Source organism: Diadema setosum, chromosome 22 (genome assembly GCF_964275005.1).
Source record: "Diadema setosum chromosome 22, eeDiaSeto1, whole genome shotgun sequence".
NCBI lineage: Eukaryota > Metazoa > Echinodermata > Echinoidea > Diadematoida > Diadematidae > Diadema > Diadema setosum.
Window position 1 is genome coordinate 15,155,752 of NC_092706.1, and position 15,603 is coordinate 15,171,354.

A 15,603-nucleotide genomic window follows, 5' to 3' on the forward strand; every position below is an offset into this window, starting at 1 on the left:
AAAAATTACAATCAGATTTTCGAATTGATAACACCTATTATGATCAACCTGTGTACGTGCTACTTCAGACTCTTAAGGTATAACATATTAGCTCTATTTTGCAGAAAACCCCATTCAATTTGGTTAAGCGGTCACAGAGAAATGTGGATTGTTGTAAAGCATGTCATGAATCGGATTCTTCCGAGTTTAGCATTTCGATGATCTTGTGTGTGAACAATAGACAGAACTTGGACAGAAGAGATTCCCGATATCCTCTACAAAATTCCGTATTTCTCTTTGACCACTGAAGCAAATCGAATGGGGTTTTCTGTAAGATGTTGGCAATGAGTTATAGTCTCATACCCTGAATTTTTATTAAGATTCATTCACTACTTTTAAAGATATCATTGCGGAAGGCCGCGTTGTAATTTTTTTCGGGACGTACTGTATATCTCTCACTCACTTACTATCTCTCTATATCTCTCACTCACTATCTCTCTATATCTCTCACTCTTTCTCTTTCTCTGTCTTTCTTTATGCCATTCTATCTGTTTTACCATCACTATCTCTTTTCTCACTGTGTATCTTTTATTCCGATGGCGCTCTTTCTTTCAATCCCAGGCTATCTATTCATCTTCTTGGATCTATTTGTAAAATGATCTCATAATCTCTTCCCCTCCTCTATCCCCCTAAACCTATGTTCTTATCTCCCCCTCCTTCTCTTCCTAACCTGATCTTCCCCTTTACCCCTTGTGTTATCCCTTACCCACTTTGTGTCCCCTTTTTTCTTTCCTTTTTGTTCTAGGTCCTCATCCACATTTCCTATATCTTCACCTGCAATCCTGTGCCATCCTGGAAGATCTTGTTTTCTTGATGTTTAATGAGGACATGGTGAAGACTTGAGATTATCTAGATAATATGCTTTTGCACAGAGGAGTGCATTCATGAATTTTGTTTGAAAGTGGAATGGTTGGAAAAAATCTGTGTAGAGTTGTATCATTCTGATATGAAGGCAGATCAGGTAATGTTTGTGAAGAGATTGCTTTTATTTGAAAGCGTATATTGAGGGAACATCTGGTCTGTGATACCCAATTTACCAAATCAGACCTAAAAGAATTTAAACTTAGGTAAGTCTGTTGAGCTGTAATGCCTTCTGGTACTCTGTGGATACTATATACATTGTTTTATATATCTCTCTTTTTTCTTTTGTCATTCATTCTCAGATCTCAGCCATATCCCCATTTCCATTTTTATTCTTTTACAAGATTATCTCACAATAAGCCTCAAAACTTTGATTGTTTCATTCACAAAGAGAGACAAGATTATCGAAGGATGACTTTAGTTTTTAATTGAATGCCTAATTATTCTTTACACCTGCAGGGGCTATGATGAGTACCCCTGGGCCAGCACCCCACAGATCAACCACCGGGGTATGGCGACCCCTCCACCATACAGGACCCCACCACACCCACACAAACACCGGGAGACCACTTTCAGGTGAGTTGAGTCCTTATTTACAGTGGGGGCGTTATCTGGCTGGAGAGTCTCAGTGAAAGTCACTTAATTATTATCTACAGAGAATTAAAAGGGCATTAAAGCAGGACAAAGTCTATGGAATAAGTGACTTTATGCTTCTCATCCAACATCTGCTTATTCATCACATAACAAAGTTTGGATTCATGCAGTTGTAAAACATTGTACATGGATTTAGATATATATGACCAAGGAAATTGTGAAAAATTATTCACTCGAGGTATGTGAAGGAGATGCACTAGTAAGATGTAGCCCCAAAAGTTGCTATTACATGAAAATATAAGCTGTCGAAAACCCAGCTCGATATTTCGTTATAAACAGAAAGAATTGTACAAGTTCAGTATACTGCAGTTTATTCTTATACCATGAACAAGACTGATTACGATGAATAAAATCAAATATTAGATAAATTGTTTACCACATTTCAGTCATGTGGTTGTTGTTCCTGTTTTTGAAATATCTTTAATCAATTTAGGGAGACAAAAGGATGAATTTGTTTATCAGATGATTTTTGATCAGATGGTTCTTTTTCCGTTTGATGCAAACAAATGTGTGTTTATTGGCCAAAAAGTCATTGATCCTTACTTTTTTGCTGCCCTGGAGGATGAGATGAAAATGGGTTTTTCCCTGCAACACAAGACTGCAAAAAACCCATGACACTAAAAAGAGTCGAGTTCAAGCCATATGAAGTCTCTTGGGAAAGAAGATAATCCAGGTCCGCTCACGTTTCGTCTCACTCGGAGCAAGCGTTTATGGTTTTTGTTGGAGAGGTTCAGACTCGATGTAGGACATGTGGCAGTCTGTGCCCATAGGCGAGGTCAAGTTCTACTGGACAGAGACTCTTGACCGCTGCAGATGGATCATTGTCCCGATCATTGACCACTGCGGTGGTGAAGCACACCATAGGCTAGTGTGATTATGATACAATCTTTCTGGCAATATGGACATTAGCTTTTTCATATTTTAATGAGTAAAGGCTGTTTTGAAATTAGATTTGACAGAGTTCCTGCAGGCAGAATCTACATCCCTTCTTCTTCATTTTAGAAAAAGAAAAACATTTACAGTTTGATTTGAGACTCAAGAACATCCATAGCTTTCCATACATTAACAGCAGAATTTTTGTCTTTCCTTTTTGTGTAATGCATCGAAAGATCCCATTTATAACTCTTTTAAAGAGCAGAAATAAAGCATTGTGTGAGCAGCGTATAATTATGCTGTTTGTCTGCACATTTCACAAAGACTCTTTTTACTTATATCTTTTATTCAACTTTTTCCTCATAAAACATCAGAAATATGATGAAATGCTTGTGTCGTTTAGAAAGCTTTATTACCCAAATACTGTTATAAATTCACAGATTTGTATAAAAGCATATAATAGTTGTGGACCAAATTATATATTTATTCTACACATCATTCCAAGATTGACTTTAGATTTAAATTGATTTTGTATATCAAATGACATCGTGTTTGAATACAAAATGCAAGAAAACCATCAGCTGTCGGTACTGCCAGTAATTTTACCTTGAAGAATGTTGAGAGCTCTTCCTAGAAGTGTTAATATGTGTGACAAAACAGTAATTTTGTGTCAAAGTCCCTGGAAAAGGAGACAAGAGACTTGGCAGAAGTGGAGGATTTCAATCTGAGACCGAAAGAGGAGGATCAGCCCCTGGGAGGGACTCCATCTTTAAAAAAAAAAAAAAAATAGTTTAGAATCTCTCCTAGATCTGGGTGACTGATCTGCTTCATTGACACTCTTGCCGCTATCGGGTGTGACAAATAGAAAGCTGAAGTTGAGAAATATTCACTGTACCCCGGCAATTATGCATCGAACTGGGTCAGGGAAATAAACTTGATCTAAATACAATACTTTGTGTCATACCCTCCCTTTTTTAGAACTCACAGGAGGCGTGGACAAACACTTGGTCGCGCTAAATGCGCTTCTTGCATGACCTACTTTAGAACCTAGCTGCTAATCATCCAAATTTTCCGTGGGTTAAGCAATCATTTCCTCCTCAGTGGACCGTGGCCCTATTTTAAAAGTCGGTAAGGAGTCGCAGAGATTAAGGGAAATCGTGTCACGACTTTGCAGTGTGTTCAGTCTTGAGTTTTATGAAACGGGATTGATGAGAAACTCTCTGTCTTATATTCATTTAATTTTAATAGTCAGGCAGATATGTTTGGAACATGCTGTACCATGGCAAGACAGGAATTGTTACATGGAAACAAAAACAAAGAAATATAAAAATCTGTTTACCTAAAAATGTCAGTATGACCTTTTAACCTGTTTAGGACGAGTCCCAAATATACTTGGGCAGATGTCTATGGGAAATGCATGTTGTAGCAAAATCAGTCCATTTTCAACGGGTTAATACAAACAGGCAGATGTTTGTACACTGTATGTGGTACAGTCATCCCCTTCCACAATATATAAATCACTGCTGAAATATTGAGCTTTTTCATTCAAATGCAGGTGTGCAGTGTTGATGCCAGAGAACACAAGTATACAGATACATCATGTCATTGAGTGAAAAATGAAAGAATTTGAACCTCTTCTGCAATATCTCCCGAAATCTTAAACCCATTCAAAATATGACAAAAGATGACCCCAACATCATGATTGTATCTCTTGAATGCTAGGATGGAGCTTGTCCCAATTAGTTAAACATTAAGAATTTTTTTTCATTGAATGCAGAAGAGAATTTAGAGAGGCTAAGAACGTAATTATTCTTCATGCTTTTGTTCAGTAATCAAGAGTAGCGTTATGATAATTATGATGATGTAGAGCTGTGCTTCTCAACCTTTTTCAACCCAAGGCCCACTTTAGCTCCTACAAATGTTCTTGAGGCCCAGTCTGATCACATATTTATCTTTTTTTTTGTCATTTTTGGCCAACATCGTGGCCCACCTGTTAAGCCATGTGGCCCACTGGTTGAGATGGTAGGGAGCATGTTAAAAATGAACAATTTGCCTTGAGGACCATGATGTTTTCTACTGAGGGACTTTTCCTTCTGGGCATCAAGGTCTTTAACATTGAATAAACCCTTATAAAGAGAGGTTGGAGATCTTGAGATAATTATATCAATGAATTGCAGAAGGAAAATGAATATCAAATTTTGCACACTTTGCACTAACCTTATTTCTGGTCTTGGTTGAAAAAGCTCACAAATTTGTGGCTCTCTCAAAAAGGATATAATCAAATACCTGCAAGAGGAAGGGGTCTTGATTTGTACTCAGAATCAAAAGTGAAAGTGGATGGAGTTTTGTGATTTGTGGTTTTTAAGTTTGTGTTTGTCTGAGGAGGAAAACAGGTTGGTTGTCTGACCACGTCTGCAGGAAATATATCTGGCATTCATCAAAGCAGGTGTGTGTTGGTAGCTAGGCGAGGATGCTAGTGCCCTTAGGTTGCCTAGCAACCAGAGAAGTTGGATGCCCGTAGGATGTGGTGATGATGTCTGATTGTTTGACCAGAGGAAGGCGAGGGATGGCCTTCGTTTTATAGTGTGAGAATTTTTTCTTTATGTCTGAAGATGGCAGTGAGGTTAAAGAAAGACAACAGAAGATCCAGATCTGAAATATATCTTCTTTTTTTATGCAAATATATGATGTGGAAACATTCAGACATGTTTCCTCCCAATTACAAGAGTTTGTAACCTCATTTGATTTCTTACAAAGATTTATACATGTGGTTCTTCTGAGGGAGTTAATAAAGTGGTTACAGCTCGTTATTCCGAAGGTTCGTTATTCCGAAGGCTCTTTAGTCCGAAGATTCGTTATTCTGAAGGTTCGTTATTCCGAATTTCACTTTCGGCTCAACGAATCTCCGGAATAACGAACCTTCGGAATAACACCATAAATGTTCGGATTAACAAACCCTTTTTCATTTTCGGATTAACGAACCTCTAGGTATAGGGAATTTGCGTGTTTCGGATTAACGAACCTTCGGAATAGCGAACAGCACCCAATAAAGTCATTACGTTTGTGTGGCTGGAGCTATTTTGTGCTGACTCAGAATGAACCTTGCACAAACATGAAACCGAGTCTTAAACCATCCAGTTTTCATAAAGAAAATATTTCATTTGAGCCATTACTATTAGTTTAAATACAATTGTTTTAGTTGCAGAATTGATCCTCTGAATTGCTGAATCTGTAATTGATTCTTAAGATGGCAACACATGTGAGAAGAGTAAAGTTCCTTTATTTTTTCTATCCCTCTCAAATTGGAAAATATTGCAAATTTCTCTCTAATCTTGTAGACTTATTAGCCCGAATTCATGAAGGTGGTACAAATGGAACCATGGTTTAAACCATGGACAAAAATCATGGAGCGCCAAGTGTCACATGGAATATTTCATTACGAAATTGGTCATATTGTTGATGAAATGACCGTTTTGTTAATGAAATTTTCATTTAGTTACAAAATGTTGTCATTTCGTTACAAAATAATAATTTCGTAACAAAATATTCCATGCGACACTTCGTGCTGGGTTTTTGTCCATGGTTTAAACCATGGTTTCATTTGTACCACCTTCGTGAATTCAGGCCATTGAATTTAGCCAGTACATCTAATCTTTCTCGATTATGAAATAGGCAATAGAATTCAAAGGTACCAATTAAATGAAAGCAAAAGAATGAATTCTGCAGCAGAAAATTCCCTCAGAACTTGATAGGTTAAACTCTCAACCCCTAACCTTCCCTCTTCTCTGCCATTTTCCTAGAGGACATCAGACCTAGATGTAATGAAAGGTGTGAAGCGACGAATAGCAACAGGTCCCCTGTCATGCAGTCCATGAAACCGCTAAACCAGATATCTTTCCTTTCATCAGATACAACATGAGAACCATCCAACATGGCATCCACTGAGGTTACAAACAGTTTATCGAGGAGGGGGAAAAAGAAAGGAACTCTCCCGCTCTTAAATATTGGTTGAAGTCCCCTCACAACAGCACTCAAAGACAAGAATGACCCGAAACATGCTGTATTTGTGTCAACATATCATGATAACAGCATCTCATCTCATCCCTGGAGGATAGGAAATCCTATAAAAGCTATCTGGTTCAGAAGCAAACAAAACGGTATCAATTTCCTGGGGTCGATGAAAGCTGTGTGTTGTTGTAGTTCTTTTAATGTTTCTGATCCTACTGATAACTCGGTAAGGAAAAGGGAGGGGTAGAAGGGAGAGTTGGACTAATGACAGGCTTGGAGATGGAAGTGACATGATCCAGACTATAGATGATACACAACAGATGACAAGTGCACAAACCATAGGCCTGTCTTGTCCACTGCTGTCTCACCACAACAATAGGGAGCTTTAGATTTGCGCGCTTGAGACGACGCTTGAGCTTGACGTTCTCCTCTTCCCTGCATCGTGTTGAAAAGTAGCTTTAGATTACACTGAGACACAACTATAAAAAATAAAATGGCGCCCCCATATGATCGGTGCATGAAATAGCTCTCTGTGTCATGAATTGAGTGGACGTAGAAATAGCACATAACACGTAGTGAACACTCAGACGACGCGAGCTATAAATAGATCGACTTTGATACGCGATTCTGTGCTTGCTCAGAACAGGTTTTTTCCACTCTGAATGTCCCAGTCACAAAAATCTAAAGCTCCCCAGTATATTGCCTGACCCGACTTAGGTATATTTTCAGGACTCCCTGTAACGGATTGTACACAGCTTTATACCTGATCTCTGTGTTGAAAGTATACACACAGCCAAAGAATCTCAACTGAGTTGACCGTTAATAATGAGCGAACACATCTACATGTATATTCATTTTGTTACTGGAAAGTTGGAGTTGTCTTCTGGTTTCAACTGGTACAAGTTGAAACCAGTTAAGACCAGTTAAAACCAGTATAAAGACTAGTTAAAGATGCTTACTGGTTTCTACTGGTTTTTCGACCTGGGTATGCACATACTAAGTACTTGCTAATGAGCGATGCTATTCTAGGAGGCCTGTGCTGTTTGTATTTTCAAATGTGCACCAGTGGGCAGCGAATGAAGACCAATTCAGCTGGGCTACCCGTCTGTCCCCATGTGACCGACAAAGAGAAGATACTGCCAAATGAATCATGAGAACTAGAAACAGCAAACATTCCCACTGCTGAAGTAGGGTCAGCTAGTAGATCTTAAGATGGCTTTTTACCTCAAGGAGGAGATAATGCTGCCAGAGAATGGTGGATCCAGAAGATCCACAAATGATTCATTTGATTATTAACCATCCATTAAAGAAAGTAGGATGGCAGAGTGGAACATTTATACTAAGGCCATCTAAAAACCACTCATATAGTAGGGTACACACATTGGTCATTAGATGTGAATGCAGACCACTTTGTCCTCCATTACCGTGGCAACAGCATCTCCCATTACTTCATTTTATGCTGTCAAGCAACAAGACTGATTGGACCAGCAAAGCTGATGTGCAGTATGAATGGGGTCCTCTTGATCTCAGTCTATGAGATCAGTCTAAATTTATCAGTCAGAATAGGGCTCAGCCCTTTGTAAATGGTAGTTTAGGTCAGGCTAACACAAAAGTATTGTCTTGTCATCATCACAGTTCAGGGGTCTAGTGTTGTTCACAGTGATGGATTCTTATTTGTACACAAAACCTTGAACTTCCCACATATGAATACATGAAAGATGACAGATGGTATGTAAATTTGGAAAGATCAAGTTTTATCTAGATTATCTTTTGTTCACCTGATTCAGTGACATTATTTTCTATTCACCATGCATTTGTGACAAATGTGCAGTTACAAATACAGTCATCAAGATTTCAGATGTTTTTTTTTGTGTGTGGTTTTTTTTTTGTGTGTGTGTGTGTGTTCTTTCATCTTACCCTATGGAGCATGCAGCTTTTCGGTAGAAAATTTGTGATTTTATCATCAGTGGTTCAATTGATTGGTGTTAACCATGACAAGCATCAGCAAAATTAAGCAGAGCTGATGCTATTGAATACAAAGCTAGGAGTCAGTTCTTCCCTCCATACTCTCCCTTTCCTTTTTCCTTGAATTCATCCCAAGTAATTAAAAAGAAAACAAAAAAACTATAAGATGCTGAAATGAACTTGGCATTATATGACAAATGTATGACTGTAATTATGTACATACACATACATGTAGCTATAGGTACAGTCATTTTGAGTCTCTGAAAGGTAAGAGCTGTTTTAATTTGCCATTGGACAGCTAGATCTATTTTTTTTTTTTTTAAGAAGAAGAAGTGCTATATCCAACTCAAATAAAGTGGGTCTTGTATTCAATTTTTCTCATGTAGTACAGTGAGAAATGCATGTTTTGTTATGTGTGAATAAATATATCTTTCTCTCTTTCTCTCTCTTTCACAGCAACCACCCCTCTGACAAACGTAGACTGTCTGAACCATCCAATGCCAGAGGTAAGATGGATTATGTGTTGAAATCTCACATCCAGCAGTTGCCCTAACAATCAACTCTTCAATATGCACTTTACAGGGCAGGAACAAATCATCAGCACATAGTAATATTGCCCTCTATAGGTCAAAGTCTTACAGTGTTTTTCAAGTTCATCCATTCAAGTGAATCAAAAGTATCTCTTTGAATACACATGCTCTTGATGAATGACTTGGTTAAATTTTTCATTTGATGAGTAATGATTTGTGATTAGCAGTAATTGGCTGCTGCCAACTTTTATATATATATATATATATATATATTATAATATGTGTTTTTTTTTAATTAGATATGGGTTTTATATTTTCCTAGATTGTATTAGCTTGTGTGTTTTGAGCAGGGAATATATTTTGACTTCAAAACAATTTTTGTTCCCTTTGGAATACACTGTTTGCTGCACAACAGTTTGTTAATGCATGGTTTTGGCATCCAGTTAAATAAAATAATGTTAGATGCACACACACAGAAAAAAAAACAGTATGAAAGCCATTTTTTTTATTTTTAATGTTTAGCATGATCATCATTGTAGAATGATTATATTACTATATGCACTGACTAGTGATGCAATGTAATACTAAAGTGGCATTGCTGGTGTCTGACTAGTCAGACTGCAAAGATACCTGTATGCACATGTACTCCTCAGATGTAAAGGTTCATACACAGGCATTGAACCATTAGTGATAAATTGCAATAGTTGAATGACTTGTATCTGTCTATAACCAAGGGGGATTGCAAGATTTTTATGTAGTTCCTTGGATGACAAGACCCTGTATCTCAAAATCATGAATTTTCAGGAGGGGGGGGGGGAGCTTTTTCATTTTTGCAACATTTTCACAAAGTAACATCGATGTTCATGTCAAATAATGTAGAAACATAACTTTGGTTTACATTTTAAATAACTGTATTGTCTTAAAAACTCAAATTGGAGATTCGAGGTCTTGTTACCCCAGAGATTATATGTAATGGTCAGGCGTGGACAGGTTAACAGAGAAGAAGAGTTATCTCCAGTTGTAGTACTGAAGTAAAACAAGACCAGTTTGCAGGCATGTAGATTGCTGAGATATAGGGCCTCCATACATGTAATCCTTGGCTGTATAGAGACGAGATGAACAAACTAAAAGTAAAGAGACAAGACATGTGACTTGCATGTATTAAGCCAATCAGATATGCAGAGATTCTCAATCCTGTCTGTTGATATTTGTGTGTTACTTCCCACAAGGACGCAAGCACAGGGCTGGTCCACAGTCTTCTATTCTTACCCTCTGAAAGAAAACACACAAATGTACACGAAGTGTGGACAGTTTGTATATGAAAACAACTCAATTCATAGCATGAAGTCCGTTTTTTATTCATGTTGCCATCATTGACATTTATTCCTGCCAATTTTTGTTGGATTTATCATTTTTTTTTTTTTTGTTTTTATTTGATTTTATCAAATGTTACATAGTTGAGACCTGAATAGATTAGAAATCAGTTTGGCGAACTCAAACTGTGTGTTTCATGACAATCATAATTATAAGCAATCTAGCACCATCATGATTGTAACTGGTTCATAGTTTTGATATCAATCTTTGCTCAGAAAATGTCACATTTTCTGCTACTATTGGTGCCTTATCAACTGCACCAATCTTTCAACAGACTGAGAGTATATTCCTGCTTGTAGACATTAATTGACATCTGAAAACATTTTATGACAAAAATAAAACAGTTTTTGAAATATTAAAGGATTATTGATTCTGTTTGTAGACACGTCCCTTAGAGTTATGTGAAAGTCAAATTTAATTTCAATTACCCTGAGGCCTCAATTTATGTCAAACAGCTGCTTCTGATCATGGTTTGACCTGCTTTTCTGTTTTATCAATGTCTAGAATTACACAATTCCCTAAAATCTAAGGGAAGAAATATGCTCACTAACTGACTCAGGACAGGTCTCAACTACATCATCAATTTTAGCTTTCCCCGCCCATTCTTGAATATCATCTTGGTAATTAAATGAGTCATTCATTGGATTTTCAAGAAAAAGAAAACTGATATCATCAATCATTTTGCATTTGCAGAACTTTGATTTCTTTAATTTAGCTTCTTATTATGTAACATTGATTTTTTTTTTAACCGATTGATGTTATTCATTTTTTTTTCATTTTTTCTTTTTTGCCTGTGACAGTGTACTTTGATCAGACTTGATTTTTCATGTTTTTCTTTGCCATCATTGAAATCCACAATCAGCAAAGCAAGACACTTACATTCAGGCAGTTTGTGGTTTCAAACTCCAAACTTCATACTCTCTTTTCATCTTTTATGCGATGTATTTTTGTTCTTTCATGCATCGTCTGTCTGTCTGTCCGTCCTTCTGTCAGTTTGTTCATTTCTCTCTGTCGTATGTTTTTATTACCGTAAAATTCTACTTCTCGTATTTGCTTTGTGTAATTTTGTTTGTTTCTGCCGCGTCCTATTTGTTCTTTGGGTTTTTTTATTTTGCTCTCTTCCAATCAGTCCCATATACGTCTTTGTGGTTGTGTCTTGTTATATACTACAACATAACTCTTTGATGCTTTTTGTATAAGTGCCTTTGCTTTTTCATTCCCATTTTCCATGTATCCTCCATTTCTTGTTCATCAATAAATTACATGTACTTCTTGTGATGTAATGGTATTGTTGTTGTCAGTCATTGTGATGTCATATATTGTATCTGCATGACGTTATTATACATATTTTTATATACTAAACTTGTTGGTAGGTGCAGCGTTCAGTGTTGCATTTGTTTTATTGTCACTTTGAATGTTATGTTTTCCTCCCTTTTGGGGGGAAGTGAAAGCAAAATTAAAGGCATATTTCATACACTACACTGATGATTTCAACATAAAGGTTGTATTAGAACAAAATTGATGATTTTAGCAAATTATTCAGTATCATTCTATGAAATATGAATTACAAGTGTATTGCCCAAAGGAGTAGGAGTCTTTAATTTGGCGTTAAAACAGTATTTTAAAATTTCACTCCAATTTTGTCAGACAAAGCTTTAATGAACTTTCATGTAAAGTTTGTTGCGTTACCACAAATACTGTATTAACATTTTGTCATTACCCATGACATATGACAGCATTGACTAGCTGCAGTTTCCCTACCACATATGAAAAAACTCATATGTATTTTAACCAAACTAAAAAAAAAAAATCTAAAAATTTATTTTAAAAAATTAAAACTGATTATGATAGCAGATTTCACTTTATTGCAGGGTTTTGTTCCAATACATCCATAAAATTATTAACATTTCCTGCATTTTCATATGTTTATCTATGTCTCCATATAAGTTTTTGTATGTGTATTGTCATTTCTTATCAGTTGATGTCTTAGTCACATGTTGTACAATTGTATTTGTGTTGATATTAAGCGGGTGTATTTGGAAGCAATAGAACTCTCCATGTTACATTGTACATTGTCACTTCCCTCGTGTTGTATAAAACTGAAAACGGTAGATTCCCTCTAACATGTTTCATAAAGTGTGTAGTATGTTTCGAAAGATGATCTTTAGCCTTTATTTCAGATGTATGTGTGAATTTCTCTCTTTCTTCACTTTCTCCTTTCTCTGTATGAATATAAACCTCTTTCTGAACTACACGTATAGATAACTTAAATCTTTTCTTGTCTGTGTCTTTCTCTCCTTTTCTTTGTTTGCCCTTCAGATATTTGTCAATCTTTCCCCTCTTTAATCACTGTTCTGTCAATGCAAGGGAGGGTAGCTATGGACAAAACCTTTTCATGTGGTGTCAATACATATAGCAAGTTTTATTTGTATACTGGTTTGTTGCACCAGAACACAAACTGAAAACATCAACTTATATGGTGATGCTTTAAACAACAAAACAAACAAAACTAACTTGTGAAGGACTGAATATTGTTGGTTTGTGGAAAGTTTGAAAACAGCACCAAACTTCTTTCCTGTCTGGTTTATTTCAGGTGAAGACATGGCACCAATCAGACCTGCTCCTCCTTTCATGGGAAGCTCGACTTCTGACCGAGGAGTGCGACCAAGGCATGTCTGACCTCTCTCGGAAGGTCAAGGAAATCCTCAGAGTCTTGTAAATTAAGAAATTGTTGTGAGGGAGAAATATCATGTGGAGTTGTAAAGAGATGATGATCTTGCCATCTTGAAGTAAATCTGTGTATGATTAGCTTCTTTGCATGAAAACAAAATGGCTGACCGTTTAAAAAGAAAAAAAAAAATGAATGCTCCTAAAATAAGATGTCTTCACTCTCTGCAAGTTAGTATTACTTATCATGGGACATTACTTCCATGAGGCACTCATTTGGAGGAGCATTTCAAAAACTGGCCTGCAAGCGCAACCCCAGTGTTACCCAGCGTTTGCTATGAATTGTTTGATTGAAACTGAGATAGATGCATACAGATTTTGAAAGTATTAAATATGAACAGCCTGTAAAGACAAAGAACTGCGACATTACATTAATTTATATACTGGTAGTTGTCACTTGTAAGTAGTTAGTGTCAGGATTTGTCAGGATGGCTAATTCTTGAGGTTGTCTGATAAAAATAGCATGTAAAACAAGATTTTGTTGTCATGATTACCGACTTTGACACATTGGTTTGGATGCAGGCTCAGTAATCAATTTTTTTTTTTTTACAGATTATGCTACAAAGTGTATGTGTGACATTGATTAAAAAGTATCATGGTGGTATTTCTACTTATTAGCAGTGCTCAGAATTACACAGCCATTCTGTATTATTAGTGATCGATACAATTGTATCCAAACTAGACAGATGAATTTTGAAAATTCAGATGAAAAGTGTGCTGTTGAGAGAGGAGAAAAATATAACCAGTTTTCCATTGTTACCGTAACAGCATTGACTCTTAGATATCATGACGAGACTACGTGTGCACCAGTTCTGTAGACACCAGGCAGCGTTGGCTATCTGCTCAAGAGTAGCACATGATATTTAGATAGATATTTATTCTGATGGCACTGATCTACTGTATATGCCATATATTTAGCGAGTCTGATTTTTTTTGCAAACCTGGACTTTCTGGCAATTTCACAAGTGGTTAAATTTACGATTTTGAAGTACAGTACTGAACTGACAAGAGTTAATATTTTCGCATATGTTGATATTTGCAAATAGCACCCAACTCACGAAATTCACGAAAATACAAACATCGCAAAATATCAGCGTGTAAAGTAGCTTATCCACAAAGAGCATAACTCCTTTTCTCTAAAACCTTGTCTGTGCTCAAAAGTACTTTTGGTATTAACTGCATAGATGTTTTGTGTAAAGTATGTACAATGTAATGATTAGATTTACAATGTATGTGCATGTGTCAAAAATACTATCATGTATGCTGAATCAGTACAAGCATTTGAGGTTGTAGACTATTAAAGCACTGCTGCTGCACCTTGCCAGTTTCTCTTCGTATTGCTCATGTATTTATTTCGTATTTATTTCACTTAGTATCACATGTATACAATTGCTGACTACATGTATGTGCTGTGCAATATGGTAGGAATGGTAGGCTTATCTTTTCATGTCTTTGTTGCTAATCATTTATTGGGCATAACATAGGGACCTTTATAATCATTGGGGCAAAGATAAAACTTTGTAGGTTCTTTTCTATATTAAAGGGAAGATGGTTATTTACCCTGTCATTTTAAGAGGAATTTACTCCCAACAGTGTACAAATCAGTGGATGCAGAAGTATCAGTGGTATACATCAGTGTGAGCAAATATTGGACAATCCATTTATAAGTTACAAGAGTTTTGGTTATATCCATGTGCTATGTAATGGCCAGATAAGAAGACTACAGCAGTGTTTGATGTCAGAAGAGTACAACAATATGAAGCATATGAAGAAAATGTAAAAAGTATTCCACTTATTTTCATTTTTTTTCTGGCATGATGATAGAGCACTTGGCTTAATACCTCCAAGTCAAGGCAATATGTGCTTTTCAGATAAATATTACATTTTGTGGAATCCTTGTTTTCTTTCTGTCATAATGGTCCTACTATTGTATCATTTGCATTGTTTTAAGGCTTCTCATCCAGCAACGATGTCACTCTCAAGTAATTTGTTTGTTTGTTTGTTTGTTCATTTTTTCATCTGTGAAGATGGCTGGATAGCCCATATTCAGCTACGTTAAGCTGGTCTTCCATGGGGTCCAGTTGGATGTGAGGTGGGACCACTTCACCGGGTTAAACACCCTGCTCTTTGCGATGAATGAATGAAACGGGATCTTTTACGTGCGTGAGTTGTTACTCTCTCATACACGGGACCTCCATTTTATGTCCTATCCGAGGGACAGAGTGTTTTGCCTCTTGCTAGAGGGGACGGTATGCTTACACACAACATTGCTCAGTACAGACTCGGGTTCGAACCCGGGCCGCGTGATCGTGAGGCAGACACGCTACCGACTGAGCCAACTCACCGCCCTTATTGAGCATAGATTTGAAGTTTTTGACTGACATTTGCAAGAAATGTATTAAACTCACACATGATCCACAGCATCCCTTCAGAAACGATGAAGCAAAAACTCATCACCATGCATTGCTTCAATTCCTTGAGAAAGTGCGCTAAATGTTTTTTATACTGTCGATGTATGTTTCACACAAGATCTTGGACACGCTGTACATGTATTACACAATTACCGACATTT

The 15,603-nt window shown here is 36.7% G+C and overlaps 1 protein-coding gene across 1 annotated transcript in view; it reads left to right on the forward strand.

Annotated features, from left to right (window-relative positions):
- LOC140245448 (epsilon-sarcoglycan-like) overlaps window positions 1-13,050 on the forward strand; it is a 107,774-nt gene extending 94,724 nt beyond the window's left edge. Inside the window, exons 10-12 of the mRNA XM_072325027.1 lie at window positions 1,360-1,476; window positions 8,857-8,906; window positions 12,898-13,050. Of these exons, the coding sequence (XP_072181128.1) occupies window positions 1,360-1,476; window positions 8,857-8,906; window positions 12,898-12,983 (253 nt within the window). The 3' untranslated portion in view covers window positions 12,984-13,050. The remainder of the gene's footprint in view (window positions 1-1,359; window positions 1,477-8,856; window positions 8,907-12,897) is intronic.
- The last annotated feature ends 2,553 nt before the right edge of the window (window positions 13,051-15,603 follow it).